This window comes from Orussus abietinus, unplaced genomic scaffold, assembly GCF_000612105.2.
Source record: "Orussus abietinus isolate OABI.00-Male unplaced genomic scaffold, Oabi_2.0 scaffold16, whole genome shotgun sequence".
Lineage (NCBI taxonomy): Eukaryota > Metazoa > Arthropoda > Insecta > Hymenoptera > Orussidae > Orussus > Orussus abietinus.
The window spans coordinates 8,620-33,564 of NW_019394714.1; the positions used below are offsets into that span (position 1 = coordinate 8,620).

Sequence of the window (24,945 nt, forward strand, 5' to 3'; positions counted from 1 at the left end):
AACGATTACAGCACAAAATTAGCACATAATTTGCCCTTCAATTTGGTGTACTTGTTTTTAACTTTTTGTCTTGTTTGAGATGGGAACGTGCTGGCTTGACGTCAAGCTAGCACGGCCACACTGAAATTTCAAATTTCGGAAAAATGGTGGGGGTACAAAATTAATTAATTCAGCACAAAATTAGCACATAATCAGCACATAATTCCTCTGCATTCAGAAATCGTGTACTGGGATGTTGCCGTGCTAGCTTGACGCACCTGGTTATAACACCGGGAATATGTGTCCTCGAGCCCCCAAAGGAGCGGAAACGGAAGCTGGAGGAGCCCTCCCCACGTATAAGTAAAGTCTCTCATTAGGGATGCGGATTTTTCCCTACTGGCGTAACTCGAGTTCCCTCCTCGAAGTCCGAAGAAGCGGGATAAATAAATAGAGGGGAACTCCTCCCGGTCGTCAAATAAATTTGTAATTACAGATTCCTCCAAAGGAGCCTCCCTAGAAGACTTAGCATCCGACCACCGAGGAGGATCTTCCTCGAAGGTGGCTTTTTCAATTATTGCAAATCGACGTCGGCCAGCGCAATTGTTCCTTGAATTGACAAAATCCTTCCTTGCCGATTTATTATTCCGAGTGCAAGACTGCGATACCGAATTTGCTGGTCGCCCTTCCTTGAGGACCCACCGTGGAGGAATATCTCGGAAGGATTCGTTCGCCCAAGAGGAGGCGTTCCTTCCCAGGACTTCGCGGGCTAACCCGTTCCTTTGAAGTCCGGGAAAACGGAGAGACCCGCGATGCGGAGACGCTGCGGAAACCCATATCTCTATAAACCCGCCTAAAATAAAATTCCCCGCTCCTCGTGGTCTACTCTTCCTCGTCTCGAAGACTCGCAGACCCGAGGATAAAAAACACAACTCCTCTTCCAGGCTCGGCGGTGGCAATGATCGGGGCGAACCTGCGTTTCGGGATCGGTGCATCCGGGAACCTGACATCTAACACGACGAAGTTCCAATGCCACCCAGGAGGAGCCGCAGAAGCGACGGTGATCTTCAGCCTGGGCGCCCTGGGGATGGGAGCTAACATGCTGCTAATGGGCCTGATCCTGGCTAAGCGACAACTCCGAAGGTACGTCTCCGTCTCTAGATAGAGGTCAACCTCCACCTTCCACAATGGTATCACGAGTAAAGATAAAAAACCCTAGCCCACCCCTCGGGGCTCAGATTCGCGTCGAGGAAAACGGACGGCGAGGATCCTCGATCAGATTTTACGCCGTCAGCGGCAAACGGGTCCATCCCGAGGGGATCGCTTTTACGTTTACCCGGGCCCTAAAACCCACCCTGGAAGCTGCCATCGACAACAAATTCCTCTCCATCGCGAGACTAAACGCTTTACGAGCGACCGAACACATGCCAGGACACCCTCGCCGAGGAGTCGCCCCCTCGCAGGACTCGTCCCTACAGAAAATTCCCAAGGATATCGAGATTCCGCGGATATCGCAAGCCCTCGAGGCGTTAATCTGCATTTATCCGTGGACGTCGTTACGCATTGTTCGCGAGATGTGATCCTCTTTCTTCAAGGTGGTCCCAGGGGCTGCTGTTCCACCAGGCGTTGGTCGACTGCGCGAGAGCAGCGATCCTGCTTCCTCTGGGGTCCAGCATCCTGAATTGCCAGGCAGTGAACAAGTGTTCCCTCGTGGAGACGGCCTTCCTCCTGCTCGTTACGGTGTCCACGGTGAACATGCTGACGACGGTCCTGAACGACAGTCCCGTCTTTCCCGAGAGCGACGAGGAGGCCGACATGATCGCCCCTTTGCTGATGGACTCTCCTCAGGTGGGAATTGGCTCCCTCCTTCGTCCTCATTTATCCAAATACGAGGTGGCTTTTCTTCTACGAGCATCCCACGACCTGGTCTCGACTTCCAGTGCGTCTTCTTCGGCACCTTCATGATCTGGTTCGCCAGCATCACCATCAACCTCGGTCCAACGTTCCTGAGCGGCGCCCTGGCAGCCAACACCAAGGTGGACCATAACGCCCCAAGCTGTCCCCTGGTCCACGGTCCCTTCAGGCACTATATCCTAAACGTCCTCTGGATAGTCATCAACGTCATCTGCGTGGCTCTCACCCTGTTCCACCTGAGGAAGCTGCACAGGGACCTGACCAAGGCCAACGTCGAGGCTGTACGTACACTTGGAGGAAAGAAAAAGAAAAATGCAGTCCTCAAAGGAAATCCTTTGTTTCGCTAATTATGGTTAATTGCCCAAAATTGTTTGTTTCTCGTTGTTTATTAACCAAAATTGTTCGATTCGCTCCTTTCGATTCATCGTACAAAGTTGATTGCATTTCGTTTCAGGTCCGCGTCGCCGGTCTGGTCACGACCCTGGTCAACGTTACGGGAGGTCATGGACGGTCCAACGGACTAGTCGAGGGTGCAACGAGGAACGGGGGCACCCCCAAGGTAAACCGCGGTTAATTTAACTCGTACCCATGACCGATAATACGGTTACTCGTTAATTCAGAGAGGAGGAGCCCTGGAAGAGCACCGTAAGATGAGGAACTACCTGAGGAGAGTGGAGCGCGAGGGCGTGCAGCGAGTTAAGATGTTCCTGGTGATCACCGCGGCCTACGTCATCTTCTGGGGCCCTTTGTTCTTCGTCACCCTGGTCTATCATCCGGTGATGGGGAACAACGCAGGATACGAGGTGACATCCCGAAAAATCAGCTGATTTCCCCAAGCTCACAAAGAAAAGAACTCATGAAATCTCCCGGAAGAAGAACTGTCGGTACCCTGGCGGATTCCGCGCCTCCAAGGAGCGGGGCTTGAGAAACTAGGAAAATTGCGAAAAATTGAGGAAGATTTGATTCTTAAAAAAAAATTAAAAAATTCTTGAAAAACCGTAATCTTTGGGTGGGTCAAGGTGGCGTAACCCCTTAAGGGGTGAGCCGAGGCGCATCTCTACCCTAGCGAATCGATCGGGAAGATAGAGGAATTCCTAGTGTCCCTCCAAAGGGTGAGGACAATCGAGACGACCGAGAACTATCATTCCAGGTGACCCTCCACATCGCCTACGTCCACGCCTTCGTGAACCCGGCGCTCTTCCTGACCCTCCACCGAGGATTGCGGCAGGGCATGTCGGACGTGTGCTGCGGATGCTGCGAGAGCATCGCCAGATGGATCTTGGGCTCGTCTCCGAACAGTCCCGTCCAGAGCATTCAACCCCCAGGTTACGAGGCCCCCATGGGGTTGCCCTCGCCTCCGGATCCCCCGTTACCGACGAGTGTTACGAGCTGCGATCTGAACGACGTGGCGCTTCTGAAACCACCACTTCCGCCGACGGCGAAGCACTTGTTGACGGTAACCGAGGCCACTTCTATCGCGAGATGAGCTCTTTCCCCGAGAAGCCAGACCCCTTTTACGGGTATCGATGCCGTTCGATTTTTATCCAAGTGCCTGTACCTACCAGCGATCCGCTCTTTGAACAGCATCTACGGGAATCGCGACTCCCATATGGAAGATATCTTCGGAGCGTCGAAATGTCCAAACGATTCTGTCAATGGGGGGATCTTTACGAAACTACGGGAACGAAGCGTGATCTCATTCCTCTCTTCTCGTCGTACCCTGGGAAAGGAACATCCTCAAGGAAGGCATTCGCGCCCACCAGGGTACAAGGGCTGGTAACGACCTGGGTTTCCCTTACAGGACAACGCGATGCCTCTACCGCCCGATCCTTGGAGTCTGGTGCAGAGGACGAAGAGCGCGACGAGCCTCTACGAGGAGGAGCTGTCCAGGAGGCCGAGTCTTCTCTTGCCACCTCCTCCGGACTTGAGCGACCTGCAATCCCCGATCAGCCCGACGAGCAGCGATCTACCCAGCGAATAAATCCCCCAGAATATTGATTCCCCGAGGAAGGTCCCGACACTCGTGAAACCTCATTTTTACATTTCCTATTACAAGCAATTTATTAATTTCCCTCTTTGAAATGGAACTTTCACGTATGCCAAGACCTTCCTCAAGGCATCCGCGTTCGCCTGGTAGAATGTCGAAGGATTCGATGCACCCAGCTCGGAGAAAAAAAAAATTTGATAAGCGATATCAAGTCCTCAGACGTCGCATTCACGCATCACCTCGATCGACCGAAAACGTGAGAAAAAAAAAGAAAAAGAAAAAAAGAGAAATTCGAAACGCCGTCTTGCGATTACACTTCCAAAAAGGAGGGGGAAAAAAAAAAGAAAGAAAGAAAGAAAAATATCAGAAAGGTCCGAAACAGTATTTAAGGTCGTCCAGTGCGTCGCGATGTGCGCGGCGACGTTACTTGTACCTGTTATAAGCGATCGAAACCGCGTCCAGGATAATAGTTCCGCGTAATTTCACCGAGAGAGTACGCAGATACCGTCAGGGCGAGCTATCTCCCTCGATTACGATATAAATCGAGTCAAATCTAATCCCCGACTCCCCCTTTTAGCGTGGTAGCGCCCTTCCCGACAGTCCCTCGGTTACCCCGTGACCGTCTACGGACTGTCCCGAAGGATTGCGAGGTATAACAATTACACAATATATATAGTTCCTTATGGTCCGAACAGAGCTAGAGGTGTACTTATATTTCTTAACGGCTAGCGCCATTTATATACAATCTATATGTACGCGAAAAACGATCGCGATCGCGATCCTCTAAGGAAGGCACTTTCGCGTGAGCTTCGTCGAAGCGCAGGGCCGTCAGAGATATCGAATATTAATCATTAAAATCGTATATTAATTATTAACGGAATATTGAAGGTACACATTACATTGTATCAATTAATTCGAGCCCTTCGTGAATGCGCCTTTCCTAGGAGGAAAGGAAAATCCGACCTCCCCCTGCGCAATTTCGAAACTCACGCGGTGCAATGAAACATCTAAAAATGTCCAAATAAAACGAATTTCTAAATGGTCTAACGAACCAAAAAAAAAAGGGAGGAAATAACGACAAGAAGAAAAATCAGCCATCCCAGTTGGAAAGTCAATTTTCGTCGTTGAGAAACTTTTTTAACGCGTAGTAGGGAAACGGAGACTCAACCTGTGCCAATTAATAAAAAAAAGAAGAAGAACTCGATATCTAGCTCAGGACGAGCGTTATTAATAGCGAGGGGAAGTAAGAGCATATAAATAAACTGTGCCTAAAACTATCGAAAGCTAATAAAGCGAATAAAAGAAGCAGATAATTAAAATGGGACTATATCATTTTAGCGGTGTGAGGAAATTAGCTTTTAAGGGTGACTACGGTAATGGGGATGATCAACTATACTTAAGGGGGGAAGAAAGAAACACTACTCGATTATAATTTTCAATATAGAGAGAACCACCATCGCGTAAACGGTGTATCGTGACTAATTGTATGTGGCCGTTGTATGAACTGTATATACACAAAGTGGTGGAAATTGTTTCACAGCCTGGTACCTATCAAATAAAATATTATCACACCGAGGATTAATTTCCCTTGTCACTTTCATGCTACCTTGTTAGGCGGTGTCTTCGTTTGGCGATTAAAAAACAAAACAAAAAAGAAAGAGAGAGAAACGTTTTACGATGCGGCGATATTAAGACGGTAAGAACGAAATTTAAGGAAATGACTTCTCTTCCCCGAGAACTTATCTCGTAAACCCTCGCTTAATGAGCCCATTAGGAAAGCACTCACTCTGCTAGGGTCCTTGCATCCCTTTGTACATACGTGCACGCCAATATAATCGCACAATACGCGTGTATAAGCCTTGGGTTCAAACAATAGTGCCGAAAACAAAAGGCCTCTTCCTAAGAACGAGCTGTACAAAGTGCTCGTTTTTTTTTTGGGGGGGGGGCGAAGGTCCGCCTTCCGTGGGGACACAATGGCCCGAAGAGAGATTTTAAAGTAACACGTGACGGAAAAGTGTGCACATTTAGGAGAGACACGCGTGAGACGTGTAAACGTGTCTCACTTCTCCCCATACCGAGAGAAACTATTTCTTTGGCTGAATGAATTTCCTTTTCTCGGTGTGGAAATCTGCTTAAGAAGTGGTAACGTGCTTCCACTTACCTGTTCGAAGCCGCCCAAGATCTCCGTCGTGTCCATCGCTGAATTGACAACTATTGACTTCAGATCTCGTCCAGCCAATTCTGCCAAAGTGCGGACGACGCTGCTCTTACCGCATCCTGACCCACCGACCTGTAAACGCGATACATTTCTTTAACATTGAATAACATGTAAATAAAAAATCCCCCAAATGAAGTGGTCCAATAGAGTATCGGTTCATAAATTAGATTTCTTTTTTTTTCTCGTCTAAATTTACAGAGCAAGAAGAAACAATGACACACTGACCACTATAGCCATCCAGTTCATCTCCACACATTTTGCAAGACTCCTTAGCGTAGCCATCTGATCTCTGAGCAGTAACAAATTATGGTCTCCGATGCAGGAAGAACTTGTTCGAGCCACGGTCACATCTCCAAGATGAAGATTTTCTTTGGTAATATATATGACAGGTTGGCTCCGAGGAAGAGGATATTTCCCAGCAGGGAACATCTCCGAGTACAACTCTCGGACCTACGAAAATGTTAAATAATACCAATACAATGAATATAAAAACGATAGTAAGAATGACAGGCGATTCCTCGACTAACTTTCTGCTTATCCTCGGCAGTTCTCATTCTGTCTACGTAAATCAGCTCAACCGAATCCCCAGGATTGTATGATGCTTCGGTCTGGTTAGATCTCCTCCGAGATGAATTAACTGTTATCTCGCACCATCGTGTAATGTCGCGTAAATTCATTTCCCATGGAGAACCATGATAAGCCCAAGTGACGCCAGCTTCTGACGAAAGTTTCGAGTTAAACTCCACCATGTTGGAAATCAGATCCACCGGTAAATCCAGAAACTGCGAGGTTGCAATGAACTTCAAATCGATGTCCGTCAGGGCATCGATGAACACCTGAAGAAAAAAAAATGAGGGGAATGAAACACTATCCAATAAAATAAAATGAAAATGGATATTCTACTTCCACGAGGCTACTTACCTGGGTGAATCGGTTCAGGAACGACCTTGGCAACCCTCTTCTGTCTCCACCTTGCCTTAAGGGGTTCTGACAAGCAAATAATTTTGTTCCAGGCTCAATCGAAAAGGTCCTATTTAGTTCTGGAATGTAGACCTCTCCTCGATGATCCAGACACGCGTTTAGACCCTCCAAAACCGATTGCGAAGCGAGATTTAATTCGTCAAGCAATATCCATTGACCAGCTCTCAGGGCTCGCAAAAAAGGACCATCCTTCCAGGCGAATTCACCACCTTTACCACCTTCTAGAGGAAGGTCAGCTCCGAAAAGATCCGAAGCATCCTGTGGGAAATTAAATCATTAAATAATTAAATAATAACAAAGACTATTGTAGAAAGGAAAACGTAAGAATGGAGCCGGAACTCCGCTCGGATTAAATTCAAGATCATTCAGACGAGTCGAAACGTCTTGACATTTAAAAATATCTTTGAAACTAACCGTCTGATCGCTTAAATTAATTCTGCAGACCACGTTCCCCGAAGCTTTGGCCAATGCTGCAACCAAGCTCGTTTTTCCCACTCCTGGACTTCCTTCCAAGAGTATTGGTTTCTTTAATTGCAAGCCTCGTAGAAGCTTCAAAGTATTTAATCTTGTTGTAGGAGCGGTAAAAGTAAAAGCAGGAGCACTTTGGATAGCAGTGGGCTCTTTTGGAATATAAAATGGTGCAAAGCCGAATAACTCGTCCATAGATCTTGCCAAGGATACATCGATATCCATGCTTCGTTGCAAAGTATCTTCCGACTCTGACAGAGTCTCATTTTGGGATTCCAAGAATTTTATGGCATTCTCTTTAAAGGTTATTAATTTAGCCGGACTGTAAAAAAATGCCAGGAAATAAATAATCATAGTGAGGAGGATTTCAAACGATATTGTCAAGATTAAACAAATTGTTAAATGAAATTAGACATACCTTATTGCACTTGTCGCTCCAGATCCTATGCTGTCAATGTACGTGAGACAAGCTCCATGTAAATAGGCATCGGTCAGACTCAAAGGACAAGCGTTATCCTTACTAACGCAAGCATTCATAAAATTCACCCAAGTTAAAACGTCTCTCACGCTGATGGTAAATTTGCTTCCAGTTTCAGAGCGTGTTAGCCAATCAAGAAAACCTAACATGTTAGCAGCTACTGATTCTTTTACAACTTTTAAATTTGCACAGAGGTTATGTTCAATTATGGCTCGTAGATCATCTCGTTCGATACAGCCTTCGCACCAGATCTCAGTGAAACGGTTTCTAAGTGCTGGTGATAACTCTTTCTTTCCGTAATCACCTCCTGGGTTCATGGTTCCTGTATCAAGAAGTAATTTAATAAACACCTATACAAATCGATCGGTACATCTCTAGAATGAAATTTATTATTAAACGTACCGATGAAAAGAAACTTTTCCTCCGCAACAATTTGGCCATTATTTTCATCGACTCCCTTTTCGGTCAACAGAAGACTGCGTTCAGGTTCTGTGAGAAAATCGTAATAATTACAACATAACTATATATTTAATAAGAATAAATAAAGCATTATAATGGTTCGCACCTAGTAAGGAATTTAATCTCTCCAGAACACTATCGTCTGCTAACGATATTTCGTCTGCCAGAAACAAGTCCCCATTCTGCATAGCGCTTATCAATGGACCATCGACCCATTCGAACAACTTTTGACTGTCAGTATCCGAGTGATCTCTTATCGGTCTCAAATTGCCAAGAAAATCAGAAGACTCTGTGTGCATATGGCAATTTACTGCGTAAAGCTTTCGACGACTCATCTCAGCAATCAATTGACAGATCGTTGTTTTCCCACCACCAGTTTCACCGACCAGTAAAACAGGCTCCTTGAATTGGTAAGACTTCCAAACTAAGACCGCCATTCTTCGCATATGATAAGTCCAAACAATATGACTGAAAGACGAAATTTCTCCTTGTGAGATTTGTTCCAGGATGCTCCTCGTTACGGACGATGTTTTCTCATTCAAAGTGAATAAAGTATTGGGATCTACGTCTCGTTTGAGATGCTTTTTAATCACTTGTCTGATTTCATTAGCTTCTTCTGCTTTTCGCACTTTGGCAGCAAGAACCAAGTAGCCTTCGTCTGCCAAGTGTTGACTCCAATCGTAGAGACGTTCACCAACGTCAGGAGCCAGCCTGTACCTTTCACCCCATCGGAAGAGATCTCGAAGTGTTATAAATCCTTGCTTTCCAGCAAATGCTGCTGTATTTTTACGTCTAATCTGAAGATCTGTCATCACACCGATAATCTGCTTGCAATATGAAATAGGCATACGACAGCGTTGATGTAAAATAATTTCTAATTCGTTCGCCGGGATTTCGTCGAAGTGGAGCTCGACAAATCTGTTCCGAAAAGCTCTGGACAGGACCTTCCGGCCACCATATAATCCAGGAGGATTCTGAGTTGCGAATAACATAAAGTTACCGTGGGCTTTGATGACCTGCTGTGTTTCAGGAATAAATAATTCCCTGTTATCGTCAAGTACTCTGTTCAGTGCCTCCAGGACGTCACTAGGAGCCAGATTCAGTTCATCCAAAATTATCCAATGTCCTGCAAGGAAATGAAAAAAGAATATCACTCCGAGAGATTAAATCTGATCAGCTAAAAAAAGATTAACTTTAGTTATGAACAAATACCTTTCCTCATGGCTTCGACCAGAATCCCCTCTTTGAAAACTAGTTTGCCTGTCTCGTCAGCTACATAATTTCCGACATATTCTTGTAAATCTGTATGTTCGTGATTGTTTATTCGTACGCATACATGACCAGATGCTTTAGCCAAATATGTAATCAAACTAGTCTTTCCCACGGAAGTGTCACCTTGCAATAAGACTGGCATTTTTCCTATCGATACCACTCGTACGAGGTCTTTCAAGTTTCGTCTAACGGACTCAGTCAATATATACTGCCAAGTATTATTTATATTTTTTTTTAGTCCGTAAATTTAACATTTAACAAGTTTACAAATAAGGAATTAAATTAATACTCACATTATCTGGTATTTCAGGTTCAACACTACCTCGTACAACCCAATAACCTTCAAAATTAATGTATTCCTCATCCGGTTCATGGGTTGGTTTTGGTATCGGAGATCTCAAAACCGCTTTAGCAGTCTTATTGTCTAAAATAGCACGAATAATCATTGTATCCACAATGGGATACGAATTATGATCTAACTGCGTCAAGAAACTCAAACAAAATGCTTCGTACAAGGATCTTAAAACAGCTCCGCAAGGATTAGTAGCAGCGATACCCAAAGCTCTGCACAAAGTTCTCAAACTATAATGTGGCTTATGACCGGTTCCATCAAAGAGAGAAATAACTGCTTCTCTCCGTACATTCAAATAAAATTTAACCAAGGCTTCCTGTTTAGATGTTGGTAGATTCATCTCACTGAGATACGATCCGACAAGTAATTGTAAGTCTACCTCCTCCGTTAACTCATCGACATAGAATTCAGTAAATCTATTACGAAGACCAACGGGCAACTCCTTTTTTCCAACATCGGTTGCTGGGTTCATACAAGCGAAGACTGTGAAATCTGGATGTCTTTTAATTAATTCTTTGTCCCCTCTCTCCAATAGTGACAGCGATCCAGATGAACCTTCCAAGAGTCCAGATAAACATTCCAGAGTTTCTGCATTAGCCAGATTAATCTCATCCAAGAGAACCCAATACCCTTCGCGAAGAGCTCTTATTAAGCTTCCCTCTATAAATGCAAAAGCTAATGAATATTGGCTTTTTGTCTGTAACGATAGCTTCTCTAATTTCAAAGACAACTTTTGCCATTTCTTCAACATTTCCGAAATATTCTTTGTGCTTCGTTTCTCTCGATTCAGTCGTTTTACTGCAGCCAATGTGCTGTGGATCATTAATTTGACTAAAGTTTTCCATTTGCCCAGCTTATAGCACGTAGCAATGTGTTCAAGGAATTTTTGATTGGGCTCAATTGCGAAGTATGATCGAAACAGAATCTCGAATTCTTCTCTTATAGGAGTTATTAAAAATTTAAAATCGACTGGTTTATATCCTCCTAGAAGATCAGCACTTTCGCTTTGCTGGTTCATATTTATTACAATCAATTTGTGTCCTGTGCTTCGAGCCAAATACTGTATACAGCTGGTCTTCCCAGTTCCAGTTTCACCAACTAATAGTACAGGCTCTTTCTGAGCTACGCAACTAGTAATGCGTTCAAGAATGCAAGCAGATGGTCTTGTGAATGAATAACTCATTTTTACGGTATCCAGCTGGGCACGAAATGATTTCTTACGAGAGAGTTTTGCTCTACCAGCTATGAAAGTTGTCGGGAGAAGATTCACCGAAGGTTTATGAAAATTGCAAAAATACTCTGCTTTCATCTTCACTATTCCCAGCTTATTGCTAATCGCTATTGCTAGATTCAGTCTTTGAACTGTGCGGAGATAACAAACATCTCGATTAATATTCCCCTAATCATATTTTTAAGTGCCAACTTAGATTCTTAATTTTTTTGTACATTAAAAAAAATTGTCCTACATTGAATAACTATGTCAAATATAGCATACCTTGATCTGACACCGAACAGCAAAATATATCAATAGCATCTTGCAGTAACTTTAATCCAGAATCTGGAGAAGATACCACAAAATCTGTGGCAGATCTGCTGCACCATTTGATCAAATCTCTTGTTGAAGTAAGTCTGCCTGTGCACATGGTCAAGTTTTCATTCTCACAGACTTCGGTATTATGATATCCAATAGAAAATAACAAAAAGACATCCACCATTCTGGATGCCACCGTATGAAAAACTGGGAACAGAGTCTGAACTATGGATATTAATTCTTCCCTCGTCAATGGCTCCATATTAACACAAAACCAATGCTTCTCTAGCAAATTTGTGGCTACCGTTGCTTGCCTCTGAAATCCAGTGACGGATGAAATTAATCGTTGAGTCATAAATAACTGAAATCCACTTTTAACGTATATCGTATCTCTATATCCAGGAACAGAAAGAGTTTCAGTCTCCATCAAGTTGCTTAGGACACTTGCTACGTCCAATGCTGCACTGTCAATATCTTCCAAAAGTAGCCATTGTCCTGTCATTACAGCCTGAGTTAGTACACCAGGCTGCCATACAAATTCTCCTGGAATGTCTGTACACCTGTACGTTCCCAACAACATCTTTGAGTCGGTTTGGTCTCCCAGTTGAACTTTCACAAAGTTAGAACTGTCACGACCAGTGGCCACTGCCAGATATTCAATTAACGCAGTCTTTCCACATCCTACTGCGCCACGCAAACAGACACATTTTCTGGATGCAACGGCTAATGCTAAACCTCTTAGATTCTCTTCCATTGACGGAACTGGAATCAAATCCTGACGCCTTTGTGAACCACCATTTAAAACTGGTAGCGAAACGCCAGCTATTCTTACAACAGATGATGGAATATGAATTGTGTCGGGTTCTTTATCAGACATGTCTTCAAGAACTGGTAGCAGTGTATTAACTCGACTTTGTTTATCCTTGATTGAGAAATCATTCAAATTTTTAATCAAAGGCTCTGCTGTCTTGATCCACAAAGATTCAGACATACCCAAGACAATTCCCACACACTGCAGTGCTATCCTATTCAATGGAAAAAAGAAACATAATTTAAAAATTTAATACACAGCATACAAACTTTAATATTTTAGTGGAATAATTTATAACTTACCACTTGATCTCATCATCTTTGTTCTTTAAATATTCGTAAAAGTTGGACCAGTTCCACTTGTATTTAAAATGATTAGTAGCTGCAAGTAAGATATTACGACAAGCAACCACTATATCATAGTCGGACACTTGAGTTACAGCAAAAGTCATGTTGCTTGTTTTCCGTCTTTTAGGAAGTATATTAGAATCATCTGCCATTGGTTCAAACGGTGCAGGATTTACTTCGAAGTAACGGAGAGTGAATCTAAGATCACATTGATTTAAATGATGAACACGCTCTGCAATTACATATAAAATCTATGGAACTTACCCCAAAACATCTGGATGAACGGATATTATTTTTCCCAGGATAACACAATTCAATCTATGCGCAAGATCCGAACTGGCAACGGTTTCATTCTTTGAACCCTCACCATTTATCGCTAATGTCAGAAGAGTTAGTAACAACTGCGGAAAGCATAATGCTACATCTATCGCACACCTTGGATCCATTAACATTTCACATAATAATTCCCGAACCTCATCGCAATCACGTTTACTGAACTCCTACGAAAGGCAAAATTAAATTGAAATCTCTCATCATTCATTTTATTCCTTACATAAACCCTTTAATAGAGGATTCCAAACTGTGTTAATATCATTCACATTTATAACGTATTTCACTATCTTTACCTTCAATGCCAGGAACGGTTGGAACCTGGTTTTGTATTTCTTGTTTCTATTGCAAAAGACTTGTAAATTTTGAATCAACATTTTTACAGAGTTTACAGCACTTTTACATTGATCCTCTTCACTTTGCCAGAACTTGTTGAATGATCGTCCACTTTGTCTTGCGACTTGTTGCTACTGGGTCTTATCGTAATTTCACTTGTCGCGGTGCGGCCTGGTGATGACAAAAGTGAGGTTAGAAGCCGTTCCGAGCACGTGTTGTAAATCGTTACCCCCACCCTCTCGACAAAAACACTGCTCCCGTGTGCAAAAATATATTTTCACCTGTTACACACGGACCCTATTACTTTCCGGCAATTAAAATTTCAAAATACTCAATCCAACCATTTAACTTGGTTCGAAAATTAAGAAAAAATGTGCAGAAATTTCAAGCGTACCTTTCAACCGGCATACGAGACGCGCGTGCGCGGGGCTTAAGATCGGAGCTGTAACCAATAAAGTAACGGAATTTGCCACAGTAACGGAAAGGCAGAAAATTCGCTTTGTTCATTGGTTGTTGCTTATCTCATGCCGGTTTGGCATATCATTTGAAACCGCCAATTTGAAAACTAATAACTATTAATTATTGAATGAAATTAAATGATTTTATCAGAAATTACCAAGTTCAAGAAGAATTCAGACAAAATTTTTAATGAGTCGCATGTTACGGTCCATTTAATATTAATATTCTTATACAAAAGTACATGTTTTATTGTATCAAAATGTAACAATTATGCATATAAAATGTCCCAGTTCTATTAATATAATCATCCCGAGAAGCACAGTACATCAGGGTGATTCTTAAAGTGCTCCTGAATCGCCTTTTCAATGCCCGGGAGCAGTAAATTGTTCGTTGTCACATTAAAACTAACGTAGACAGGTTTTCCATATTTCTTAGCCAACCTTTGGGCCATATTAGTTGAAGTAGCATCTGCAACGGACCCCATGAGTCTCGTAGAAACAGGCTGTACCTCGTACTTCGTCATAATAGCTAGCGACAGGTCATTCATAGCTCGTTCATTGAAATCGCCAACCCATAAATAAAAACTATCTTCCATTTTGATAATTTGACACGAGATTTGAAGGTCTCCAACTGGGAGGACAAAATCATGAAACTGAAAGCTGCAGGGCAATAGTTTTTCAGTCGCTTCCTCCTCTTTGCCAGTCATCGCCTCTCTTAAAAGTAACCTCCAATAATTATAGTATTTACTGAAGTCCACAAAATGATTCAAGAGCTGCAATCAGATCAAAACTCATCTGTCAGTATGAATAGAACGTTCCACAAGCAATATAGAATAAAATAATTATTCTACCATTGGAATGAAATAGAAACATTGAAAAATATTTCACATGTTTTTCCTCACTTCCATGGCATACGAAAGAAAGAATACATCATTATTAGAAGAAAATTAGGTTCTTTAGTTATCTTAATAAATCGTGATTTGTCATACGTATGGATTAGAGATGAGTTGAGAGATTGCTCACGGGCTGTGTCGCGCGACGCGTTCTATCCTCGGCGGAGAATGCGAGCGGCTCGCGCACTTGTCAGCTGATCGGATTGGAGGGGGGATTGCTTCCTCGATCGCGCATCGTGTCGTCAGCGCCTTATCCGAAGCCACGGAGTGTCGAGTTTTTCCCCGGAGCTTGATCCCTGAGTCGCGATCAGCCATTTCTAAACAGTTGGTAGGATTTGTGTGAGCGTGCGTGCATAGGTGCGCCAAGCCTCGTCGATCGGGTCGAAAGAATCCGCACCGCGCTCGGATTAGCCCGCGACTTAACCTCTGATGCCAATGGCCTGACCGTACACGAGCCGGCGCCTCGTCTCTTCGCTTCGGCCTCCTGCGGGTGCCCTTCATCGTCCTCGTGAGTCCTGAGCCTCGCCGTACCTGCAACGGCCTTTGTTTCTCCACCGGGGAACCGTTTCCTGGCCGCGCCGCCCGGACTCTCGGACAGCCGTCTCGTGCCCGCGACGACGGGCTAACCTCAAAAGCGCAAGGCTCCGCCGAGCGCCGCGACACCTCGACCTGACCCTCGTCGTCATGAAGCTCATCGACCACGTGGTGCGCAGCTTCAAAGTGGCGAAAGTGTTCCGAGAAAACACCGACCGCATCAATAGCATCGACTTCTCGCCCAGCGGCGACACCTTAATATCCTGCTCCGAGGATGATCAAATCGTCATCTACGACTGCGAGAAGGGCACGCAGGTCCGCACCGTCAACTCGAAGAAGTACGGAGTGGACCTGATTCACTTCACCCATGCCAAGAACACTGCCATACACAGCAGCACCAAGGTCGACGATACCATACGATACCTCAGTCTGCACGATAATAAATATATCAGATACTTTCCAGGACACACGAAAAAGGTCGTCTCGCTGTGCATTAGCCCTATCGAGGATACCTTTCTCTCGGGCTCGTTGGACAAGTCGCTGCGCCTTTGGGATCTGCGCTCTCCAAATTGTCACGGAGTTATGAACGTCTCGGGCAGACCGGTGGCTGCGTATGACCCGGAGGGATTGATATTTGCGGCGGGGGTCAATTCAGAGTGTATTAAGTTGTACGACTTGAGGAGCTTCGACAAGGGGCCGTTCGTTACGTTCAAGCTGTCGCAGGAGAAGGAGTGCGACTGGACTGGACTCAAGTTTAGCAGAGATGGGAAGACGATTCTTATTTCCACTAATGGGAGTATCATTCGACTCGTTGACGCTTTCCATGGTACACCACTGCAGACATTTGCAGGTTATCTGAACAACAAAGGCATCGCCATCGAGGCGAGCTTTAGTCCAGACTCCCAGTTTGTCTTTAGTGGCTCAACGGATGGACGTGTCCATGTCTGGTATGCGGATACTGGGTATAAGGTCTGCGTTCTCAAAGGGGACCATCCGGCTCCTGTTCAGTGCATCCAGTTTAATCCAAAGTATATGATGTTGGCATCTGCGTGCACTAATATGGCTTTCTGGCTGCCCACTGTGGAGGACACGGCGTAAAGGAACCAATGACCGGTCTTTGGTGATACACAATGAGGAAGGAAGTCGAGAATGGACAGCGAGGATCGTGCACGGCGAAACGACTTCGGTGCGGCCGTTGGCATTGTCTCTATTTAAAGAAAAAACGTTGCATTTAAAACTAAGTACATTAGCAAACCTGCAAATGGAAGAGGCATCGATTGGAATGCACTTTGATGTGAGGCGGAAACGAACATAGGCGATGTCTTGATGTTCACCCGATAATGACATGCTGGCATTCTACTCCGAGGATAATGAGATTCATCTAGGGATGCCAGAAATGTAAACATGTGTGTACTATCGATTCAAAGAGACAAGGCTTAGGCATGATTCACTTCGGCTAGGATGAGAATTCATCCTAATTAACGGTATCCCTGATATTCCGATCTGAACGATAATGACATTACTTGATACTTTCCATCACGTATTAAGATTGAAAGGCATGGTAGCGCTTGAACAAGTTCAAGTCTTTTATTTACACCGAAGATGTTTCTTTCATGAGTCTCACTGTACACCGAGTCATTAAGGATGTATTCACGTCTGGATTATATTCCAAGAATTGGAATAACTAAAAGGATCGTTGAAGTGGGCCTTCATTTGGAATTCAACTTTGTTTCAAATGGCCTGTCGGAACAGTCATCGAAGGTACTAAACCCATGTTCATCGGTATTGAATTCCAATAACCCAATGTGAATATATCCAACATGGTGAGAAATGTTCACATGAACTGTGCAGATCGCGTATAACTGGTCAACTCGCATATCAATTTATCTTCCTATGATGAGGTTTGAGAATCCATGCCGAAAGGATTGCAAGTGTGCAAGACATTGGCTAGGACATCCCGTAGTGCTAAGTGAAAATGAAGGTTGCCTGCCTCACCTGTCCAGTGCTATTGTATCAGTTTAACATTTGTACTTTGCATCAGATAACGCTCCACTGGGAATTTGCTTCGGTGGACTCTTTATAATGTCATGTCATTATTTCATGGCGCGATGAACGCGACCATCTACACGAACGGAACTCGCGACAGTAGCGAGGCAGTCTCGTATGTTGCACGCTACGAAGTATATCTCGCTAGTATTTCGGATATATCGTCCCGTGTACATAGTCTCCTCCTGTACCTGCGTTTAGCATTTTAATACTAGTACTTTATGTCGCTTCATTTCGAGTACATGGAATACTTTTAATTTCTGCATATTAACTCCAAGAGATAACCAAGTACATGGCTCGAGTCTGATCATTCTTTGGAAACTTTTTGAATTTTTTTTTTGTATTGCAGCGCTGTCTTAGATTCAGACACACTCGAATGTAGGGCAAAGTCTTTGCACTGTTTCAAACTGCTCATCTTCTGTCACAGAGTGCATCTGAATTCAACAAATAGAATTCGAGGAATGCTTAAGATGTCAGCCATGTAATGTCAGTCTTTGTTCCATTAACAGAAGTTGTCATCAAACTGACTTGGCAACCTATCCTTTTTCTTTTTCATTTTTTTCTTTATGCGACGTCGATTGCTAGTTGTCATTAACTGCAACCGAATCTTTGCGCTTGACAGGATCCAAGTGATGACGCTCTCTTGATGTTTCAACTGAGGACCGTTAAGGGAACTATTGGAGTAGGATAAGATGGTTTTTATTAGATGGGTTTTTTCATTCGGTTTAGGAATTTATAGGTCCGACGTTTAACTTGGAGAACTTAAGGGGCCGAATCCTCTGGTATTCAATTTGAAACACAGTGAACGATTAATGTCATTCGGTACAATGCTTTCTGTCGGATGCAGAAAAGGGTTCGGAGCATAACTATGCATCGTCGTTTGTTGTAAATATGACACGTAATTATTTCCATTAGGTTTTTAACGTTGATAACGATAATCCTTATATAATGTTAAGACAACAATGTGGTTCTTTTTTGTCAGAAGAAAAGAAAAGGAAAAAAAACACGTAAGAGCATGCGTGCGATGGACGTGTCCTTGATGTCCGATGTATGTCGGTGTACGAATGTGAGTGCGTAAGAGTGCCACTGTAAAATAGTATTTTTTATAACGGCAACAAGCGTATAATCGAAAGTGTACCCGAGTAAACGGACTTGCCGGAAGGCTAATGTCAAACGTCGAAGTGTCAAAATGACAGGTGTAAACTTGGCGGTGTGGAAGACCTCGTTAGAGATTTGTCTCGAGTGTACGTGAGTGAACACAATTCACCGGAGAGCTGCGTCGAGAGAAACCAAAGTCAGAGAATTCGACTCGATTGAACGATGGATCTTCATTGTATGCGCATGCAAAGAGAAGACAGGAAAAGTCTCGGCAGTTTCAAGAGTTGTTACGGCAGGCTGTGATTACATTCTAGACTCAGACATACTGTAAAGCCAGTGAACGTTGAAGCAATTGATGACATCGGTGTGAAAATTGTGAAACGGAACGTCATACAGTTTTGTTATTGTATACTTGTTTTGTAATCTACAAGTTGACAGTTGGCACGGTTCTGGAATGTAACCGGCAGAAATAGCGTAACAATCTCATGGAATTGGTTTTTGAACGGAGAATTTTTTCTCTTCTCTGTGTCACCTCGAGAAGGGCTTTTCGAGATTAGGATCAGCGCCGCATCGAGTCTCGACTCCATCCAGGCCGGCGCTTTGAAATCGTGAGATATATTTGGCCTGCGTTAATTATTATTAAGAAATTGAGAAGATTTCGATACGAAACTCGCGTTAACGAAGTAATTAATCCATTTTTCTATGGAACCTCTTGATCTCAAACACTTAATGTAATTCCATGTTTTAGGAGTAACAAAGTGTCATCGTAGTAAGAGCCCTAGTGTTTGAAATCTCGTCTCGGAGTAAGACTCGAATGGACCTTCAACGTTGCGCTCTTTCCTGACTTCGAAAGTGCTGTGTCGTAGCGAAGATAACCTTATGCTTCCTCGAGGAAAGGTATATTCAGTGCGTCGTGTGAACGTGTCGTTGAACGACATACTGCCAGGCTAATCTCGCGTTTAATGCACTTTAAATGGCTTTAAGCTCTCGTTTCTTCGCCTTTAAAACAACCACAACCTGTCGAACGTTCCGCTTTCTTTGTTCGAACACCTGCGAATCCTTCAGGGCATTAGTTAGTTCGGTCCATGGTAAACTTGATGGTAGGATATAACTCTGTCTCGAAGTCTAAAATCCTTTTAGTCGGTATACATTATTATATACCTCTGTCGTTGTCTTCGAAGTCAAACAGTAAGCGCTGTCAAAGCTCTCGTAGTGAATCGAGGCTGTCTGTCCAGGAGAGACGAGGATGCTCCGTGTCAAAAAACTAACTCAGTTGATTTTTATACTTATAATTTCTGCTAGGACTTTGGAAATTTGACAAGTAAAATTTTTACGACTAAATTTCTCTGAAGAAATATTGTTTATTCGGTGTAACCTCCTCTTTGTTGACAAGTAAGACTAGATACCCGTCTCTCCTTAAATTATAGAAGCTAATAGATTTAGAATGTTAAGAAGTTTAGGATAAGGAAATGTGACATCGTATCTTTGCTTCGAAGGCCAATACGACCCATGACATCCATGTCCTTTGTAAAAGTACATGTGAAAAGGTTTTTTTGCTTTGGAGACAAGTTACGAAAGGCTCTGGTCGATTCGAATTAGACTCCGTGCTACCTTTCTAAATAGGATTGCCACCTTCAAGAGGGAGTTCTTTACACTTCTGTACACTTTGACTTCTTCTGTCTCGATAATACTTTTTAATGGATTATATTTCTTTGGTCGAAGCACAAAAGCACTCTTCGAGGACTATCCAGTTGTTAAAATTTGATCGGTCGATTAAGCGACTCTTAAGTTGAGTTACAATGTGCTCCGGCCAGTGAAATTGTTTACAAAAAAAACTGTTTCTTCCTCGTTGTTTTCTCCATTTTTTCCTCTTTCTTTTTGTAAATTTGGGAGTAATGACCGTTGCATCCAGTAGACGTAGTCCTGGGGCAAACTGTTCCTTTTTAATTCCCAAGTAATACCGCTGGCGAAATAAATATTTTATATAAAAGTAAGTAACAGATTAGGTTTAAAAGAAATTGACAAATGTCCACCTGGTATAGGTATACATTGTATTATACGTATTTTGTAAGCGCGATAAAATTTGGTTGTATGAATGATTTAAGAGAAGGTTTAAATATTTAAGCGACGTGTAAATCGTGGTCAAGTATAGCGGAAACTTTTATTTTAAATACAGACGCATTATTTAACTATCCGAACTTTATTTATGTCTTCGGTATTCCCAAGCTCCAATACTAGAATTAATTGGTATTTAGACCTCGACGAGGTTTTAGTTACAGCAATTACTAGAAATCTGTGAAACTCGGTAAATTGACAATAGGTGTGTACTTCTTTGCAATAGAGATTAACTGATATTAATCAAATTATTATAATTTCCTATTTTGATTACTTTTCAGCATTATCGATAGCATTCGTACTTATGAGAATTATGTTTTCCAGCATTTATTAATTCATTCTGCATTCGTAGTGCCAAAAGTCATGGCTGAAAGGCGTACAATTGAATGTTTATTCAATTATCCTTTCCAATGCATGCGCAGGGAAGATAACTTTAATCATCTTCGATCTATTCGCTGTTCATCGTTCCAGTAACAAAACTTAGGAATATAATGCTGGCATGTAAATGTACTTTTGAGTGCTTCTTTACATGCCTTTAATTAACAGGATTGGAAACTAAAGCTGATAAAAAGTGAAAATTTGGCATTTTAATAGCAGCTTAAATATTTAAGTATCTTTTACGTCATTACAGTCGAACTTGTATACGTATAATAATTATGTTAGCCAGGTGCTATCTAGTGGAATCTTATTAAATTGAGATGCATTTTCACCGTATTTCGGAGGTCATTCCTAAAATCTTTCACTCGAGCTGTATTACTTGGGTTTTCTTTCCCTTCGTTAAGATACAACGCCCATGGCTTTTATATGTATTTGGCGCGAAACTCTACAGAGTTTTCCGATAAGTCCGGGCTGTGTTCACAATCGAGGAAATCTCGTTCTCCTTTTATAAACAAGAAACAAACACGTGTGTCGCCGTACTTGGAATTTCTTCAAGAACTGAATGTGACAATTAGACTTTTTTTTTCTTAACGTACCGCAGAAAAGTCATTCGATTACTAACTTAAGATGCACGACAAATGGTATTTTTATTTTTATGTACGATGTCTAGATGGCCGTTCGAAATTGAATTGTGAATAAAATAAGTTTATTTTGTAAAGCCTTTCGAACGTGTCTATTTTTCTTTCTTTCTTCTTTTTTCGTTTTTTTCATAACACTACACATGCAACAGCTCATACACGACAGCCCTTAAGATGAATGAAATTCATACAATCAGGAAGACGTAATTATTTATGTTTTTCGTTTATTTCTCTAATGTTTTTATATAATAAAATTCCTTTTCCTCGTCGGAGATTAAATGTGGCGCTTCTGTCATCATGTCGCGCCCTTCCACAGTTTTTGGGAAAGCAATTACATCTCGTATACTTGGTGCATCGCATAATATTGACATGTAACGGTCCAAGCCTAAAATTTGGACGCATTGATTTTAATTAATGAATGCTTTTTTTAAGATAATCACACTTGAAATGATGATGAGTGAGTAATAATTACCAAGTGCTATTCCACCATGGGGAGGTGCACCACTCGAAAGAGCATGGAGGAAGTACGAAAGCTTTGACTCATCGATGTTTAGCATACTGAGAACTTTGGTCTGCAATTCTGTGTCGTGAATTCGAATTGATCCACCACCGACCTCACTGCCATTCAATACGAGATCATAACTCAGACTGCGAACCTGTCAAACATGATTCTGTCTTTACTATTTTAGGTCAAGTTGAAATATTCTTTAGAAAGGTTCAGTGTTTTCCGTTAAGTTACGTTTAAGGGATCCTTTTCGAGGTTATGCAGGTCGTCAGGATGTGGCTGCGTAAAAGGATGATGAGTCGATTCAAGTTTTCCTGTTGCTTCCGCAATAGAGAATAAGGGAAAGTCTACGATCCATGCAAAATGGTATCCTTCAGATCTTATTTTCTTTCCTTTAGACTCCAGGATGTTCGTAAAGGTTACTCGTAACTTTCCAATTAATCCATTCTGAAGATTAAACGCCAGAAAGATTTATAGGGGATTTTTTTAAATCAATACATTTCATATATATGAGAAAATTAATAGAAATAATTGTGCCAGTAAAATGGAAAATTTCAATAATGAGGAAATTTGAATGGTTTTATACTCACTGCGTCTACTTTTCGACCAAATGCCAGAAACAAGACGTCTCCGGTTTTTAATTTCAATGTTTCTTGAAGCTTTCCTACAGAATTAGGGGAAAACAATTCACTCAACTTCGATGTCCATAAACTTCCTATCGCTTTTATCTGCAATAATCTTACACCATTGAATAGAGATCTTGATATTTCACTAAATTGCTGCTTGCATGAATTCGTAAAGGTCTCCTGAAATCCATATTAATCATGATTGGTATATCAAATGGTAATCAATTCTTGATTAAAATAAAATCTTTTACATGTTTATTCGGAAAGACTATTGCGTATGCTCCAAATGTTTCCCTTGAGATAGGATCAAGTTTCGCTGACAGATCATCAGAGAGCTCGATTAAGTCTGTAACATTTTTCATCTAGAAAATAGACACATTATTGAAACATTCAATAATTTTTAGGTATTGCAAATAATAATTTAAAGTTCACCTCAAATGGTATCCTCAAATCAGGCGCGTCAGTTCCATACAGTTCCATTGAGTCTTTATATGTTATTCTCTTAAATGGTATTTCTGCGCATCCTAATTCTTCTGGCCAGCTTCGTTGTAATAAATTTTCTGTCATGTTGAGTACTCCATCACGATTGACGAATGACATTTCAATATCCAGCTGTAGCCATTAAAAGTTACATTGTTCATTATTTCTAATTTAATATAGTATTAACAGTAAATAATTACAGTATCAACTGTACCTGTGTAAACTCAGGTTGCCTGTCGGATCTGCTCCCTTCGTCTCGGTAACACCTCGCCACTTGAAAATACTTATCGAATCCACCTATCATTAACAATTGTTTCAATTGCTGTGGACTCTGTGTAAGAGAATAAAATTTCCCGGGTTGCCGCGTTGGTACTACAAACTCCTGTGCTCCCTAAACATGAAATTAATTCTTATCACACTGGAGGAAAAATTATATTTAGTATCCATTGATGTAACAGCCTTTAATCAATAGGACACTCACTCCAGGAGTTCTACCAAAGAGAGTCGGTGTCTCGATATCCACAAAATTGCTGTGAATAAGGTATTCTCTCATCCTCATTATGACTTGTGACCTCAGTCTCAAATTTCTTTGCACTTCTGGATATCGAAGTGCTATGTACCGGTATTGCATCTGAATCGCTTCTTTTGACTTATTAAATTGTCTTAGGGATACAGGAAGTTGAGGCAAAGCTTGATTTATAACTTCCAATGATTCTACAAGGACCTCGATGTCACCCGTTGTCATCTTTTTATTCTTTTGTTTCTCCGGTCTTTCTGCAACCGTTCCAATTATGCTGAGTACGCTTTCATAAGATAAATTCTGTATAATTGCAGAGAGATCCTCTCGCTGAAACATCATGTCAAAATTATACTCGGCATCAAATAGTATGTTTCTAGTTTTCACCTTTTAATTTTTATGATTATAAGTATGCTGGTAAAATTCTGTACAACCATATGTTTATATAATTATCACATTTGTTAATTATACAATGCACCTACATTATCAGGTATTAGAAGTTGCGTTGAGCCATAAGCATCTCTCAATATTATGAACTTTCCCATTCGATGAAATTCCATCCACCCATTAAGCCGGACTATTCGTCCGACATCATCAGCTTTTAATTCCCCACACGTGTGCGTTCTATTGACAAATTCATTAACGGATGAACCAGACTTTTCTAAATCCACTCCAATGTTTTTTGTTACAGGCTTTTCTTGACCACATACTGCCATTGAGGAATTATTTGCTGCAATTACCTAATAAATGAACGCATCGATTTCAATGACAATGTTTGCTCACAGAATTACAATGCTTAAGCGTGCTGTATACAACTTCTTAATACTTACATGATTAACGTTAACAACTGATGGATGATGTTTTAAAAATACATTTCCAAGTAAACGACTTATTGTCTTGTTTCTAAGAATTCTCGCAGACATTGTATGTCATTTAAGTATTTACTTGGAAACAAAGAATCTAACAAGTCAGAAAATGAATAATCACGGCTAGGTGGCTCGATGATTTAAACGTACAGTTTCTTGTTATCGTGTGTTCTTATTGCCATATAATTGGATTTTCCCATTTTATGAGGTTTGACCGGGTCTGAATATTATGTATCATATCATAAACCTGAACAAATATGAAGGTTAACGCAGGGGGTTTATTACGTAAAGCAAATTGAGCGAAAATGTGAAAAATGAGTAGCTTATGGTA

General features: G+C 41.9%; 5 protein-coding genes across 7 annotated transcripts; 2 read left to right on the plus strand and 3 right to left on the minus strand.

Moving 5' to 3' along the window:
• The first annotated feature begins 928 nt into the window (after positions 1-928).
• Positions 929-4,037, plus strand: LOC111674071. Its single transcript, XM_023433079.1, has 7 exons — positions 929-1,119; positions 1,572-1,824; positions 1,917-2,171; positions 2,345-2,449; positions 2,511-2,693; positions 3,041-3,346; positions 3,692-4,037. The coding sequence occupies exons 1-7, from the start codon at positions 935-937 to the stop codon at positions 3,869-3,871; spliced, it is 1,467 nt and encodes a 488-aa protein (XP_023288847.1). The 5' UTR covers positions 929-934; the 3' UTR covers positions 3,872-4,037.
• Positions 4,038-4,863: 826 nt separating this feature from the next.
• On the minus strand, positions 4,864-13,873 carry LOC105696859 (midasin). The gene is made up of 16 exons (XM_023433057.1): positions 13,855-13,873; positions 13,421-13,631; positions 13,059-13,294; positions 12,750-12,992; positions 11,601-12,661; positions 10,047-11,467; positions 9,694-9,961; positions 8,588-9,607; positions 8,425-8,511; positions 7,963-8,344; positions 7,491-7,866; positions 7,017-7,334; positions 6,623-6,931; positions 6,321-6,545; positions 6,039-6,167; positions 4,864-4,884 (listed from the first exon to the last, which is right to left on the minus strand). The coding sequence occupies exons 2-16, from the start codon at positions 13,499-13,501 to the stop codon at positions 4,864-4,866; spliced, it is 6,177 nt and encodes a 2,058-aa protein (XP_023288825.1). The 5' UTR covers positions 13,502-13,631; positions 13,855-13,873.
• Positions 13,874-14,115: 242 nt separating this feature from the next.
• On the minus strand, positions 14,116-14,989 carry LOC105696803 (proteasome assembly chaperone 4). Of its 2 annotated transcripts, none has more exons than XM_012419535.2 (2): positions 14,908-14,989; positions 14,116-14,691 (listed from the first exon to the last, which is right to left on the minus strand). In XM_012419535.2, the coding sequence occupies exon 2, from the start codon at positions 14,623-14,625 to the stop codon at positions 14,224-14,226; it is 402 nt and encodes a 133-aa protein (XP_012274958.1). In that variant the 5' UTR covers positions 14,626-14,691; positions 14,908-14,989; the 3' UTR covers positions 14,116-14,223. The 2 variants fall into 2 exon arrangements, with proteins under 2 accessions (XP_012274958.1, XP_012274957.1); XM_012419534.2 differs by having other exon boundaries at positions 14,770-14,911.
• Positions 14,990-15,020: 31 nt separating this feature from the next.
• On the plus strand, positions 15,021-21,703 carry LOC105696802 (WD repeat-containing protein 82). 2 transcript variants are annotated; one of them, XR_002762252.1, is made up of 2 exons: positions 15,021-19,097; positions 19,238-21,703. XR_002762252.1 is itself a non-coding variant. In XM_023433046.1 (1 exon), exon 1 carries the CDS (start codon positions 15,496-15,498, stop codon positions 16,441-16,443), a length of 948 nt encoding a protein of 315 aa, XP_023288814.1. In that variant the 5' UTR covers positions 15,021-15,495; the 3' UTR covers positions 16,444-21,703. The 2 variants fall into 2 exon arrangements, 1 of the variants encoding a protein (XP_023288814.1); XM_023433046.1 differs by having other exon boundaries at positions 15,021-21,703.
• On the minus strand, positions 21,699-24,897 carry LOC105696796 (aspartate--tRNA ligase, mitochondrial). Its single transcript, XM_012419525.2, has 10 exons — positions 24,579-24,897; positions 24,231-24,488; positions 23,713-24,078; positions 23,446-23,622; positions 23,184-23,363; positions 23,003-23,113; positions 22,716-22,931; positions 22,360-22,572; positions 22,093-22,276; positions 21,699-22,005 (listed from the first exon to the last, which is right to left on the minus strand). Exons 1-10 carry the CDS (start codon positions 24,669-24,671, stop codon positions 21,845-21,847), a joined length of 1,959 nt encoding a protein of 652 aa, XP_012274948.1. The 5' UTR covers positions 24,672-24,897; the 3' UTR covers positions 21,699-21,844.
• Between the last annotated feature and the right edge of the window lie 48 nt (positions 24,898-24,945).

Bases quoted from the DNA above. Each gene is read 5' to 3' on its own strand.
- LOC105696796 (XM_012419525.2), bottom strand. From the start codon at position 24,671: ATGTCTGCGAGAATTCTTAGAAACAAGACAATAAGTCGTTTACTTGGA. The intron at 24,079-24,230 runs GTAGGTGCATTG...ATGATGTTTCAG, and splicing joins AACTTCTAATACCTGATAAT to CGAGAGGATCTCTCTGCAAT. The intron at 23,364-23,445 runs GTACAGTTGATA...TAATGGCTACAG, and splicing joins GGCAACCTGAGTTTACACAG to CTGGATATTGAAATGTCATT.
- LOC105696859 (XM_023433057.1), bottom strand. From the start codon at position 13,501: ATGTTGATTCAAAATTTACAAGTCTTTTGCAATAGAAACAAGAAATAC. The intron at 12,662-12,749 runs GTAAGTTATAAA...TCCATTGAATAG, and splicing joins AAAGATGATGAGATCAAGTG to GATAGCACTGCAGTGTGTGG. The intron at 7,335-7,490 runs GTTAGTTTCAAA...AATTTCCCACAG, and splicing joins TTAATTTAAGCGATCAGACG to GATGCTTCGGATCTTTTCGG.
- LOC111674071 (XM_023433079.1), top strand. From the start codon at position 935: ATGATCGGGGCGAACCTGCGTTTCGGGATCGGTGCATCCGGGAACCTG. The intron at 2,172-2,344 runs GTACGTACACTT...ATTTCGTTTCAG, and splicing joins CCAAGGCCAACGTCGAGGCT to GTCCGCGTCGCCGGTCTGGT. The intron at 2,450-2,510 runs GTAAACCGCGGT...TCGTTAATTCAG, and splicing joins GGAACGGGGGCACCCCCAAG to AGAGGAGGAGCCCTGGAAGA.
- LOC105696802 (XM_023433046.1), top strand. From the start codon at position 15,496: ATGAAGCTCATCGACCACGTGGTGCGCAGCTTCAAAGTGGCGAAAGTG.